This window comes from Nicotiana attenuata, unplaced genomic scaffold (genome assembly GCF_001879085.1).
Source record: "Nicotiana attenuata strain UT unplaced genomic scaffold, NIATTr2, whole genome shotgun sequence".
NCBI lineage: Eukaryota > Viridiplantae > Streptophyta > Magnoliopsida > Solanales > Solanaceae > Nicotiana > Nicotiana attenuata.
In genome coordinates this window covers 35,602-50,093 of record NW_017671102.1, presented here as the reverse complement: position 1 = coordinate 50,093, position 14,492 = coordinate 35,602, and the positions used below count along the sequence as shown (strand labels likewise).

Sequence of the window (14,492 nt, the reverse complement as noted above, 5' to 3'; positions counted from 1 at the left end):
GACATGAGGTAGCTTGCAGGCGTCCGCAGGCCCGGCGTCTCCCTTCTATCTTTACATTTGGCTGTCATCTCATTGTACCCGAGATAAACAGATTATGTTTCTTTCAGACTTTGTATGTAGTACTCCTTAGATGTTCGTGAGTATGTGACACCAGTCCCGGGGTAGAGACATATGTTGGAATTTCTGTATTTTATTCAGTTATATAATTTAAGTCTTCCGCTAATGATTTTAATTCCGTCGCCTTTATTTAATACCGTTAATTGTTAAAAAGGAACATGTGTTTAATGAATTTGTTAATTAAGTTGGCTTGCCTAGCTCCTATTAGTAGGCACCATCACGACCCTCGAGGATGGAAAATCCGGATCGTGACAGTCACTCTGTGGCCAGAAATTGTCAAAGCATTAATCTTCCTACCAAATTGTAGCAGTGCTTTTATCTCGGGAGAGAGAGGTTAAATATGTCCTACTACTAGCAGAAATTTTTAGATTTTACACTCCGTTATCTTTTGCTCTAATTTTACTCACATTTAGAAGAAAAAATGGACTCGTTTTGCCTTGAACCTAACGGATCTTCAACTTTGAAGCATGACAGAAGGTAACTCTAAATAATAATCAAAAATCAAAAGCAAAAGGGCAAATTTGGATATATTTTTTGAAGTATTTCAACACGTGGAGTTCATCCATTTGATACTAAAGCTCCATTAATACGATGACAAATACAAAATAATTTGTTAATAACAAAGGTATGAGTAGACCAAGGTATAATGGAGAGTAAAAAAAAAAAGTTAACATTTCGGCTTGGGGAATAACCTAGAATATGCACCAATTTAGTAACTCTAAAATATATATGTTTTCTTATAAGTTTTATCTCTTAATTGTTATTAATTCATATGTAATCTTATCACTTAATTATTGTATGTTAGTGTATTTTGACGCACGCAACTGATCCAAAAATAGTTAGTTCAATAAGTGAAATGCATTAACTGTTCGTTCTCAGATTGAGCAATTAGGGTTGGAGAAGGGTGACGACTCATTTTTAAAATTAATATTTTTAAGACCATAGCGTAAAAAGGGAAAACCTTTCCAATTTGACGTATAACTTACTCACGCCCGATGCATATTACAAACTTAAGTATTTTACCATGGTTAAGTAATAAAATTAAAGTGATATTATATACTATTAATTAATTATTTTTAAATGATATAATGTATATAAAAACGTTATTAAATTCATTGGATTGATGTAAATAATTAGGATGAATAAAAATTTTAATAGGTGGATGTCGGTTTAGTAATAAAATCGATGAGTAAAGTGTTTCCACGGCCCATATTCCAATTCCGATGTCTGCCCTTTTCTAGTGCGTAGATACAAGCAAGGGAAAAATTATCAGCGTACTGAAGAGAGATTCTAAACTCAAAATCACAGTTTTTTTTCGGGTTTCGTACTTCAGAATCAGCATCTGTTTTTTGCAGCTCATCAATTCTTTCTTCTTCAGGTATTCTCACCCTCTCTTTTATTCGCTAATTTCACGTCGGTTTCCGTATTTAAATCCCATCCCCTGTTAAGATCCTTCAATTTCCAATTTCTCTCTACATGCACACACACATCACAGAGACACGTTTGATTTCTTGGTGTAAGATGATCGTCTTTGTGTTTGGCGTTATTTTCTTTAATTTACCCATAAGTGAATTCAATGGCTTCCAGTTAAACTTACGAAACTACTTTATTTAATTGTCTCGAGTTGTTGGAATTTTGGGATTCTCCTGAGTACAGCTGAATGGTTATAGATGATTCTTATGATCGATGCCAACTAATTGGGGATTGGTGTATGGTTGATTTAGTTCATTATTGGAATTTCTGTTTTTCTTTTTTGTCTTCTGACCAGATCAGTGATTGCTGCTGCAAGAACATTTTCTTGTTTTACACTGGGAAGTTCTTAAGTTTCGTGGCCAGCCTTTACTTTGTGTTGATGATTTGAGAATTCAAAAGTGTTTTTTAGCTTACTTTCTTAAAAAAAATATTTTGGAGAATTTGGGAGTTGGGACCCAAAGCTAGCTATTGCAGGCTTAGAGCCCAAGGGTATTTAAATCCATCATTCCAATCAATGATTCTAATGTGAGTTCCAAGTCCCATAATCCATTACAAAGTACGCTTTGGAAAAATTAACAGAACTCAGTAGAAGTTTTGATGAGAACTAAATATCCCATTGTTAAGCTGTTCCGCGTTTAGATTGCCGAAAATGTTACTATTAGTTTTCCTCCTGAGCAAATTTTGATGATTGATTGTGAAATTATTATTCTTGAGGCTGCATTAATGAAAGTGTTTTGGAAATACTTCTATTTCATGGATTTTGTGTCTTGTCATTCATTTAGCTAGTTGCATTTTATTGGCCATATACAGGTAGCCAGCGACTACACACCCTTGGATGAAATACTGATGGCACTTCTTCCTACGTCATCTTTTGGATTGTCGTCAGAGTCCTTGGAACAAAGTGGGAAGCAGACGGCAAACACAAACACGAAAGCACTAGCACCTCTCTCCCTGCAAAGCTCAAATTCTTCACAGGGACCAGTGGCAATTCTTTGGGACATTGAGAACTGTCCTGTTCCAAGTGATGTACGCCCTGAGGATGTTGCTGGCAACATCAGAATGGCTCTGCGGGTACATCCTGTGATCAAAGGAGCAGTTACAATGTTTTCTGCCTTTGGAGATTTTAATGCTTTCCCCAGGCGATTAAGAGAGGGCTGCCAGAGAACTGGTGTTAAACTTATAGATGTCCCCAATGGCAGGAAAGATGCAGCCGACAAGGCCATCTTGGTTGACATGTTCCTTTTTGCTCTTGACAATCCCCCACCCTCGTCCATTATGCTAATATCAGGAGATGTTGATTTTGCTCCTGCACTTCACATTCTTGGTCAACGTGGATACACTGTGATCCTTGTCATTCCTGGGGGGGTTGGTGTTTCGTCTGCTCTATGTAATGCAGGGAGGTTTGTATGGGACTGGCCAAGTGTGGTTCGAGGTGAAGGTTTTGTGCCCCCTGCAAAGGCCTTGATTCCTTGTCGTGGTGGTGGTGTCCCAGACATTGCTGGGATTCTAATGGGTTGTTGCCAGATAAATGACAGCCCATACGGTCAGAATGAAGATGAAGCAATAGTGTATAGGGGCCTCTCACAAAGCTACTATAATGCAAGGGATTTCTCAATGATATCACATTCGCTGGCTGAGTATAATAGCACTTCAATTTCCACGCCATGTTATCCTACGGGTATGAGAACTCAGAGTCTTCCACCTGGTTTAAATGAAGTTTCAGCTGGAGGTCCATCTTCACATGACCAGAGTGACTTGACGTGGGTGCAGCCTGGGGATGTAAATGGTTTGAAGTGTCAGCTGGTGAAGCTGCTTGAATTATCTGGCGGCTGCTTGCTTCTTACACGTGTTCCTGCAGAATACCAGAGAATTTATGGGAGGCCACTGTATGTTTCAGAATATGGGGCAGTTAAGCTCGTGAATCTTTTCAAGAAGATGAGTGATGCAATATCTGTCGGGGGGAAAGGCCAAAAGAAATTTGTCTACCTCCATAATTCATGTGCTGTACCAAGTGCTCCTCCCATAACTATATTAAAGAGGGATAAAGGAACAGGAACACAAGAGGGAAATGCTGAAGTTGTGACTGGGGTTGGATCTTCAGATGAGTTCTCGGATGATGAAAGAGTACTCATAGAAGAGCGTGGAAGGAGTGGTGAGAAATCTGATATGGGTGCAACAGTTGAAAAAAGTCTTGAAAATTTCAAGTTTGAGCTTCAAGAGATACTTGTGAGCTACTCTTGTCGGATTTTTCTTGGTTGCTTTGAGGCAATATATCAACAAAGGTACAAGAGGCAACTAGACTACGAGAGCTTTGGAGTGGCTGAACTTGAGCAGCTACTAGCAAAGGTGAAAGATGTAGTGATTGTGCAAGAGGAGCCAGTTAGCAAGAGGAAGTTTCTGGCTGCTGTTGGTGGCTAGAAGTGTTTGTCGTTTCATTTCCTGACTATTTACTATCTTAGCTCCTTGGGACTTGAGGTATTTGTTGTTGCTACTTTGTTCTTGTACTTTTTGTTTTCTCTTCAGTATGATGAGGAAAAGCTGAAGTCATGTTGTTTGTTCAATAATGTCAGAGGTCCCAATGTAACACCAGAATACTGAAACTGATCTAACCACAATGGGAGATCTCTGTGTATATTTACCTCTCGCTGCTTTCATCTAAATGCATGCTAGAAGGTGTAAATTATACAAGCTAGTCTGCGCAGGAAGTGCTTTTTTTTCCTCATCGTGGTAAAGCAGAATTTTCATTCTAGGAATTGTTTTTTTTATAGTAGTAACTTGGATCTGAATTTTGCTACTAAATTCAGTGAGATGCATTTCTCTCCCCATTTCCTTTCCAAGTCTATGAAATAGTCAAAGATTTTCTTAAGTGTATTTGCTGTGAGAGAGTTTTTCTTGGGCCGAGGGTCTATTGGAAATAGCCTCTCTATCTTCACAAGGTAGGGGTAAGGTCTGTGTACACAGTACCCTCCCCAGACCCCACTTGTCGGATTTCACTGGGTATGTTGTTGTTGTTGTTGTATTTGCTGTGAGAAAGTGTTGAACACTCTTAGCTCATCTCATGGTTCTTGCAAACTCTTTGCCGCAAAGAGACTGTTATCAAAGTTAAGCAATCTGGCTGTCCGATTTTGAAACTTTGAGTAAAGTGAGTTAGGTCTTAAGAAACAACTGCTTGACCATTATCTTTCACGTATAAAGAATATTTTTTTCTTACAAAAAGAGCTGGAATTTTAGATTGCTTTTTTCCAAAAGATTCTCGATTGTGCTCTCTCTTGGACTCTTTTACAAACAATTGTAGTTTTCAAGTCCAGCCTGAAGCTGCGTCCTGTAAGGGTTTCATTTGAATCGTGTCAAGTTACTTCCATTTCAAGTTAGTTATGACTGGATTGCTATCCTCATTTTAGTTTTAAGACCTTTTTCTTTTAATATTATGTTTTATCATCTTAGTACCTTTATATTTTCTAGACAGTAAAGAACAATACCTACCAGTTTGATTGAGTCAAGTTGTTCGGAGTAGTGAAAGTCTACCCCTTCGTAAATGCTCTTAAGCTTACCAGGGGAAGAGATGCAAGGACCATACGTACGGGGGGGGGGGGGGGGGGGGTCTAACGTAGTTGGGTTAAGTTTTCCTCTTGGGTTGTTTGCCATATGTTGAGAGGTCAACGAGAAGGCGGAGATACCAAAATCAATTAGCAACATTTCTCGAGGCATATTAATCTGTTTTTCCATTTTTTTTTTATTTGGTTTATTTAATTGTTGAGCACTATGAAAGGACAATTATGGATGTATTCACCTGCTAAGGAAAAAAGTGAGCTTCCGTGATGGAAAGCATTGCATGCTGTACTACTAATGTGAAATTCTTAGTATTACTTTTGGTGCCTTCTTAATTACATCTGACAATATTATCTTATCTGGCATTGGCATTGGCATTTCCAGCTTAAGCCTTGTGCATTGGTATCATGGCATTTCCAACTAGTTGGGTTAAGTTTTCCTCTTGGGTGTTTGCCATATGTTGAGAGGTCAATGAGAAGGCGGAGGTACCAAAATCAATTAGCAACATTTCTCGAGGCATATTAATCCGTTTTTCCATTTTTTTTTATTTGGTATATTTAATTGTTGAGCACTATGAAAGGACAATTATGGATGTATTCACCTGCTAAGGAAAAAAGTGAGCTTCCATGATGGAAAGCATTGCATGTTGTACTACTAATGTGAAATTCTTAGTATTACTTTTGGTGCCTTCTTAGTTACATCTGACAATATTATCTTATCTGGCATTGGCATTGGCATTTCCAGCTTAAGCCTTGTGCATTGGAGGGATGTTGAAGTTAAAGGACTCCCCATTCTAAAGCTTCCATGATGGTGTCAATTATGGCAGGCCAGTCTTGCAAAAGCCTTCCAATTAGGTGATGGTTTGTGTAGCGTATTGAAGCTCCTGCAGAAGTCTGTGATGGCAAGCATAGTAAACTTTGGTTTGGGAAATATGTGAAGGGTAAAGGTCCCAAATGTGATCGGTAGCTTACCTCGTATTACCATCTATATCTGAAATGAGCTTTAAGTGCATCTCGAGCAGCTATAAAGGATTGAATCTGGTCGCTTGAACATCTAGATGGGTGGAGATATGCAACCAACTGTACAAGGATTAGTTGGCTATCAGCAGCAATATGGAATAGAGTTGTAGAGTCCATATGATCACGCATCATATACAGTAGCTTGAATAGTTGGCCGAAGACTTCAGTCATATAGTTGTATGCACTTTGATATTGTTACTTGAGGTGTAAAGTTTGTCATGAAACTCCAGCTGTGTTTATCCTTTGGATTGTTTCATTCTGTGGACAATCATGGCAATAGGTTAATCAAATGGTTTGGATATTTAGGTTAGACATTGGCAGGGGGCACTTGCTCCATGTAACTGATGCTTGCTACATGCAGAAGCATCATAATTGAGTTCTGAAACAAATATTCTCTCCGAAGGTTGTGGTTTTGCCAGGGATATCGTTTAATGGCTTATGTTGCTCTTTGTCAATGTAACTTGGAGCTATTCGTTTGCTTCTGTATGAAACATTTATTCTTTAAGGTGAATTATGCTATATGCGTGCTTGGAAGAATTGTCATATCTCCCTCGCAGATGTTCATTTGTCAGTATATTTTCATATAGCAACTCTTTCTTGTTCATTGAATTGGTTTTCCTTCAGTTTCTTTGTCCCTCCTCCCCTGGCAAGCTTGTTGTATACATAAAATATGAAACCCCCCCCCCCCCCCCCCCCCCGTTCCAGGCAAGGCTTTAAAAACTTATTGTTTCCATACCCATGTTTGGTTCCTGCTATGGGTATTTACCTGATGGAACTTGGTTTGTCTCCTATAATATGGTGCAACTCATCTTTAAGAAGAGGGTGGGGTATCACAATGGGGTCTGAAAGGAAATGCTGGTTCTTGTATTTCCTGTACTGTGGAAGGATTTAGTAGAAATTATGGTTAGACTGAAATTTGACAAATTGTAATTGACAGGTTAGTCTTACAAAAATATCTATGGTGTAATCATTTGACAGAAAAAAATATCTGTCAGCAAGATTTGTAGTTCCACACTTAGTTATATTGATGAGGACTGAGCATTTGCCAACTGTTTTGGCATCAAAAAGGACGATAGGTTGGCCCCCTACATTATTTTTGAAATACTTGTATGGGGCCATCAGCTATCTATGAGTTTCAGATGCTAGAAAGTATATGCTGATTGCTGATCTTTGTTTGATTTATGAAAAGTCTCTACCTGAATGCATTATGTTATCCTGCTACCCACTTCACTTCAGTAATTTTGTTTTGCTTCATTTTATTTTTTCTACCAAGCTACGATTTTCACTGTGAAACTTTCACACTTAAGTCTATTCTGACTAGATTAAGGTAATCCAACCTCAGTTTTTTTTTCTTTGTCGTCTAATTTCGAAAAGGATCCAACTTAAATGCATTGATGTACAATCTAATTTTACAGTATCAGTGCTTCTCTGTCACTAAATTAGGCTTACTGTAGAGAATTACATGTTGTAGGTGTATAGGTCGAAATTTGTCTCAGTACTTGGGGCAAAGTAACATCGAGAAAAGAGTGCGAGAGTGAGAATATTTCTGTAAAGTCTGTTCTTACTACAATGAATGTCACAGAGAATATCCCATTCTAATAAACTGGCCGTTACCGACCATCGTTAGTATCTCGATCGCGAGCCTCGCTATTTCCTGGTCGACCTCGGCTGACAAAGATACAAAGATCACATTTTTATCAAAAACCTTGCTTAGTTGCTTATATTATTCAACGCTTTTCCATCAGATCTAAGGATATTTCGAATGTTCTAATATCTATCTGTCACTCATCATTGCCAGGAGGAATAATCCCCTAGTTCATTATTTATCGGGTGAACCCCTTATTCTATTTACATAAATAACATTTATTGCGATTTATTGCTAGTTATATCTCCTTTATTGCTCATACTTTTTGGAGCATTTAATAAATACTACAGCCAACCCCACACTAGATCTGTCTAAACGTTAGCCTTCTGTTAGAAAATTTATCTAGGGATATTATCATTAGTTAGATTTAATACTTCAATAAATAAGTATAATCGTTTTAACCAAAAGTTAATACTTTTTGGTCGAACAGTAGGTCTCTTTAACATGAAGGTATAAAATACTTTACACTATCATCCTAGCGTGGATCGAGCCAAAGCAAGAAAAGAAAGGGCTCATTTGAAACCCCAACACTGCATTGAAGAATCGCGTAAAATAAAAAAACTTCCTTTTATTTCCAGATAAGATGTGAAAACAGTATCAACATTTCTACTGATGTTGCCTGTTGGAAACAATACAGCTAAGGAATCAGCACAAGCCAATAAGTTACAACTCCAAAAACTTGCAAGAAGCACCAGTCCGGAAAGTGTTAAAGAATGTTACAAAACATAACATAACAAAACCAACCAAGAAAAAAATAAAACCAAATTGTTAATCTGTCCCTCCTCAAAAAATTGCATGAAGGAATAAAATGGAACTTGGCTCTGTAATACAAGTTGCCCTAAAATTTTCTTGTAGACACCGGCTGCTTTATAAGCGAAAAAAGATCCTTGCTTGATGGAAATGAAGCAACTTCATGGACCTATGGATTACAGCCACTGGTGTCGCGTGCACGTGCTGCTTATCAATGTTAGGATGGCTTTACAGTCTAAAATATGCTTGTAAGTTACTAAACAGTCAAAAGTGTGGAGGAGCGGGCCCATTATCCACCGAGTTTCAAACCATGCACTAGAACAGTGGTCTAAATAGCTGGTATATCAGAGTGGCGACTGAGGAGGGCTTGTTTCAATTAGGAAGCTCCGGCTACAATAAGACCTTGATGTACTTGAAGAAGAAGCTAAACACCTTCCATCACCACTGTGAAATATTCCCTCACCTTTGTGTTGCCTAGACCTACTTGTTCTTCCCTTACCTTCAATCTCGTCATAGTCTTCGTCCTCCACGGATTGCACAAAGCCACTGTGCATCGGGTCTGCACACTCATACAAAAGCCTAAGTACCTGCTTGATTGAAGGCCTAGCATGTCCTTCTCTCTGTGTACACCATCTAACAACTGCCAAAAGGGCCTGAAGTTGATCAAAGTCATAAGAGTCTCCAATGTTAGGGTCTACGAGCTCGGTTATCCTAGATTCTGATGTCAGGAATATTTCAGCCCACTCTATCAAATTTTTGTTATCTTGAATTGCCCGTCTCGATGTGATTAATTCCAGTAATACCACTCCGTAACTATATACATCACTTTTCTCTGTAAGCTCTTGGGTGATGACATATTCAGGATCCATATAACCTAATAACAAAGCAAAGTTCTTTCTACATCATCAAAGTAATGAATGATGTTTCAGTTTTACTAATAAATATATATTTCTCCAACCTGGAGTTCCCTTGATATCTGTGTTTACCGGTTCAAAGCAAATAGAACCATCCTGTGAAGCATGTGCAAGTCCAAAATCTGCAACCTGGAACAAGATTCAAGTGACAGAAAAAAGTACTTCCTGATCATCATATTACAAAGTTAAAGAAAAATCTGCCCTGCCAACAGATCTGATATAACAATTTGATAGGCAAGAACAAGAGAAAGATTCATAATTTGCACATGTAGTAAAGTGAACCTAGGTCCACCCTTGAATTAATGTAAGTTACCTTTGCGACAAAGTTCTCATCCAGTAATATATTGCTTGATTTGATGTCCCTATGGCAAAGCGGAGGATCACAGTAGAAATGAAGATATTCCTACATGGAGGCAAAATGTAATAAGGAAGGCACTGAATGTTAAGCAGCTTATAAAGTTATAATAATTGGATAGTACGTAATGAAAACTCTACCAGAGCATTTGCCACATCAATAGCAATTTGAATTCTTGCACGCCAACTGAGAGGAGTTCTACCTGGATCTTTACATATATTAAGAGAACAGTTGAGCAGATTAGCAGTGTGAAGCAGATCTTAAAGACATAATACTAAATAAGACTCAAAGCATAAGAGCATACTGTGAAGCAGATCTTTTAAGCTTCCATTTGCCATATACTCATACATGAGAAACCTGCTCCATAATAAATGTTCAGTATTGCACGGAAGATGTTAATAATGTTCAGTATTCGAAAGAAGATATAAACATGTGAACTAGTTTTTTTTTTTTCAATCAAGATTTACTAACACATGAACTAGTTAATATGTAACCTTATTTAGAATGCTGGACAGAAACATAAGAAGGTGGAAAAAAACAAACAAGAAGTCATATTTATGAATCCCGAACCTCTCATGCCTCTCAATGCAAAAGCCCCTTAGAGCAACGAGATGACGATGATGCAGTCGAGCAAGCAGTTCTATTTCTCTGCAAAACTCATCCTCAGCCTGTTCAGAAACCTTGTTCATCCTCTTCACTGCTGCCACATAACCATCCTTAAATTCAGCTTTGTATACAGTGCCAAATCCTCCCTGCCCAATGATTGTGCTGAAGTTGTCGGTGGCTTTTTTTGTTTCCTTGTAGCTGTATTTCTTAAATATAGAAGCTGTAACTGTGTGCATTTCATACAACAATTAAGCAGCAGGATGAGAACCGTAGAGATAAATTAACAGATTTTGCAGTATCCTGTTTGACGAGTACATAACTAGTTTAAAAGAACTACAAAAGTTACCTTCCTGGAATCTTTTCGGCGGCTGTGTAAAGGATTTGGAAGATTTCTTATCAGTTGCATCAGAATCTTCTAGCTGTTTGCTTTTCCTCCAAATCAGAACAATTAAGACAAGCAGCATCATGACAGCCATGACTGTAACTGCTATGCCAACAGCTGGTACCAATGTAAGGTGGTAATGATGGTGATTTTCCTTAACAGGCGTAAGCAAGGAAAGTTGAGTCGGGCTAGCAGCAACAGGAGGGCTTGGAGAGACCTCTGGTGAGAGTTGTGATGGAGATGTTCCTGAAACTGGTTTAGACGTACAATGGAAGTCAGAACTTTTGATATGGTTGAAAGTGCATTATGTCACTAAATGATCCATAAAGACCTATAATTATGGAATTTTATTTATATGCAGAAATACAAAAACGAGCACTAATTCCCTGCCTGACAAACAAGGGTCATAACAGCAGCTTGCTTTGAGTAAAGTGAAGCTAATATGCTATAATATCAGAGCTTAGTCAAAAGAAGACATTGATGCTATGATGGATGTTCCTGGAAAGAATCTGAAAATGTTCAAGTCTAGGAATAGAAGATTTAGGTATTTTATGACTAATTTAAGTTAATAATTAAAGTACAGAAGATTTGTGTCGAGAAGTAATTACTTCAGGGGTTACGACAGCACAACGAAAACAAGAAGAAGTAGGTTTCCTTTTCTGCTATCTCATTTTTCTTTCTTTTTTCTTTTCCCTATCTTTTTATGGAAGAGGCTCTGCAGGACGTAGACCTCAATGGAATATCTTATAAAGATTATGGATAACTGAAAGCAACTCAAGGGAATTTCGAGAAACAGAACTCAATTTTGCTAACAAATACTCCAATGCATAAATTATTTGGTATAATTCCTACAACTGTTCTATCTAGGCTTCAATAATGAATCACACCACTTCCCTATTAATGCGTACCTGGAGGTATACTAAGGCCGTGAACCCCAAAGAAACAGCGAGCAATATCAATAGCTGATGCATTGTCAACCTGGCTTGCAAGAGCAGCATAAGTTGCATCTCGGCAAGTACTAAATGTCATATTATTAGCTGTACCAACTAGATTGCGGAGATACATGATGCCAGCATTGAGGCATTTCCTACAATCACTTTCCACCGAGAGGGGGACTTGGCAGTTTTTTGTAACACTTGAAAACTGGGGAGATTGAAGCATCTGAGTGACAGTTGTTCGACCTTGGCAATCATAGTTCACAGGAATTTTTGTCCCGAACCCGCAGAACACCGTTGCATTTCTGGTCACTCCATGGAATTGGAAAGTTTCTGCTATTTTATCTAAGCAAATCTTTGATAACTCAGCATTAACCCCCAAGTTGCTTGTTGAGTTTGCATATCGAGCAACAGAAATTGCAATCAACGCATTAATGTAGCGGCAACACTTTCCTCTTTCTTCTTTATTAGAGCAGATTGAGGCAGTCAGAGTATAGTTGGATCCAGCCATGTCTAAGGGGCACTCTGCATGTGTAGAAGAAAATGTAGATAATCATTGTTTAAATCTAAATTTGTTGAGAGATGTCTCAGGTTTACTCCCTGAATATCTCCAATTTTAAGTGTTAGCAGCCAGTTATATGGACATTGATCTAGCAGGCCTAGACTACATATGCAAACTTGAACCATTAGACCTTAGACAGGAGAGGAGAAGTCAGATTTTGACTCTACTTTCCGATGTTCCATAATTTAACCTTCCTCTACTTCAAATGCCATGATATTTTACCTATTTTGCAATTTCCCAAATAGGGATTACTTCATCATTGCTTTTCCAAATTAACATTCCTGACATTGAAGCAATCTAAGAATGATTTAAAATATTTTCTCAAAAATAATCACGTTTACAATACTTCCTGTGAAAATAAAACAAACCATCTTATAAGGCATTTACTTCATCAAAGCATTTATCTAAAAAGGCAATCAAATTCTTCATTTTGGATCAAGCAGCAGAAGTTGAAGATTGTAATCATGAGTATATAAATCCGACAATGAGAAAACCATTGAAGCAAATGCCACATGCAACAGATAAGACATTCCATACTTTCATATGACACTAATCTAGAAATGATGAGGCACCATCAATTAAAGGGTACCTGAAGAGTTTAGACAAGGATTCTTAGTTTCAACTTAGAATATTCATACTTTCAGGATGTTGTAGAGCAGCTAGGTCTAGGGAAGGCACAAGGCTAATGTACTTACCGAAATGCACTGACATTATAAATAATTTTACATTATCAGGTTAAGTTGACTTACAAACAACAATAGGCAACTTTCATATCAAGTAAGTACGATATTGTAACACGGAAAATAGATTAACAACGTACTATTATAGGCTATTGTATTGATAATGTAAAAATTCTTTACACGGTCATTCTATATAACTCAAGCTCTAAAAGAGAACATCTATAAATCATGCAACAACACAATCAATTAAATGAACTAATGCATATTAGCAATATTAACACTGAACTAGAATTGCTGACCCATCTGCATCCTAGTGAATTTGAACCTTATGAGATTTATAAAGCAAACATAAATTGAATTAGATTGAGCTTCATACTGACATTGGCTGGCTCTCATTCTCATTTCCAACAAAGAAAAAACCAAACTGTCACTGAAAATTGGCAGGTCTTAAGAGACATGCAGGCACAAAATACCTTTCTTCTTTCACTCCCCCCTTAAATTCTCATGAACCTCAAACATAACAAAATCAAGAATAATACAAACCCCCCACAAAATTCAAGAAAATCATAGCATCTTGGAACTTCCTATAACTTCCTCAACAAACACTCACAAATAAGCCCAAATAATAATACAAATGCAAACATTTTCCTTTACCTGTATGAAAAAGAAAGTTCAAAGAGAGGATAGAACTCAAAACATAGCCCAAAAGGGAAGTACATAACACTATTGAAGAAAAAAAGGGGAAGCTCCCAACAAGAGGAAATTGAAGAAATTACTAAAGTAGAGAACAATGTATACCTGAAGCAGCATTTGTTGAAAAAAACTGCATTTCAAGAAAGAGCAAAAATCCCAGAAAAATGGCTGGTCCGTACAATGCCATGGCAGAGCTTGAAGAAGAGATACAGAAATGAGGGGACAGTGAGAAAATTAGGAAACACTAAAAAGAAACAGCTAATTTTAGCAAATTAGGAACGCTTGTGAACAAAGACAACTGAGCAGAGTCCGAGGAGAAGTGAGGGCGGCTTTTGACTGACTCTAGACTTTGTATAGACAGACCCCCACAGTCCCCACACTTTCCATTTTCCTTCTGTATATATTTTCCATTTCTCGACAAGAAGCTTATTGACAGCAGGTTTTTTGGAAAAGGAAATTTCAAATAGTAATACTAGTATTATATTATATTCTTTTATGATATGATAATAATAGATGCCATTTCATTTAAGTACACATAATCTGAATTAAAAACAATAAGTTTGGTTTTAAGGTATAGTTAGTCCAGGTTTAATAGTTTGAACACGAAGAGGTAAAGATATTAAATTTGTTGAACTAAGGGGTGGTTTGGTTTGAACACAAGTTATGCTGGGGAGTAGTTATGTCGGGGACAGGTTATCTTGATATTATTTCTTATTGACTGTTTGAAATATTGTATTAATTTCGGGATTGTCAATTTTAGTGTTTTATCCTGGGATAACTTATCCTACGATTAGTATTCCACCCTCTGGCAG

General features: G+C 37.6%; 2 protein-coding genes across 5 annotated transcripts; one reads left to right on the top strand and one right to left on the bottom strand.

Moving 5' to 3' along the window:
• The first annotated feature begins 1,312 nt into the window (after positions 1-1,312).
• LOC109205943 lies at positions 1,313-6,703 on the top strand. Of its 4 annotated transcripts, none has more exons than XR_002064765.1 (3): positions 1,313-1,495; positions 2,401-4,065; positions 5,884-6,703. XR_002064765.1 is itself a non-coding variant. In XM_019368710.1 (2 exons), exon 2 carries the CDS (start codon positions 2,437-2,439, stop codon positions 4,006-4,008), a length of 1,572 nt encoding a protein of 523 aa, XP_019224255.1. In that variant the 5' UTR covers positions 1,313-1,495; positions 2,401-2,436; the 3' UTR covers positions 4,009-4,389. The 4 variants fall into 4 exon arrangements, 1 of the variants encoding a protein (XP_019224255.1); XR_002064767.1 differs by lacking the exon at positions 5,884-6,703 and adding an exon at positions 5,524-5,877; XR_002064766.1 differs by lacking the exon at positions 1,313-1,495 and adding an exon at positions 1,536-1,633.
• Positions 6,704-8,351: 1,648 nt separating this feature from the next.
• On the bottom strand, positions 8,352-14,103 carry LOC109205941 (probable receptor-like protein kinase At1g49730). Its single transcript, XM_019368709.1, has 9 exons — positions 13,786-14,103; positions 11,719-12,270; positions 10,775-11,062; positions 10,393-10,654; positions 10,127-10,179; positions 9,963-10,030; positions 9,781-9,870; positions 9,512-9,596; positions 8,352-9,427 (listed from the first exon to the last, which is right to left on the bottom strand). The coding sequence occupies exons 1-9, from the start codon at positions 13,865-13,867 to the stop codon at positions 8,898-8,900; spliced, it is 2,010 nt and encodes a 669-aa protein (XP_019224254.1). The 5' UTR covers positions 13,868-14,103; the 3' UTR covers positions 8,352-8,897.
• Positions 14,104-14,492: the final 389 nt, after the last annotated feature.

Excerpts from the sequence above, each read along its gene's own strand:
- LOC109205943 (XM_019368710.1), top strand. The coding sequence starts at position 2,437 with ATGGCACTTCTTCCTACGTCATCTTTTGGATTGTCGTCAGAGTCCTTG.
- LOC109205941 (XM_019368709.1), bottom strand. The coding sequence starts at position 13,867 with ATGGCATTGTACGGACCAGCCATTTTTCTGGGATTTTTGCTCTTTCTT. Across the intron at positions 12,271-13,785 it reads TTCAACAAATGCTGCTTCAG|AGTGCCCCTTAGACATGGCT; the intron begins GTATACATTGTT and ends CTACACATGCAG. Across the intron at positions 10,655-10,774 it reads GCCGAAAAGATTCCAGGAAG|TTACAGCTTCTATATTTAAG; the intron begins GTAACTTTTGTA and ends AAATGCACACAG.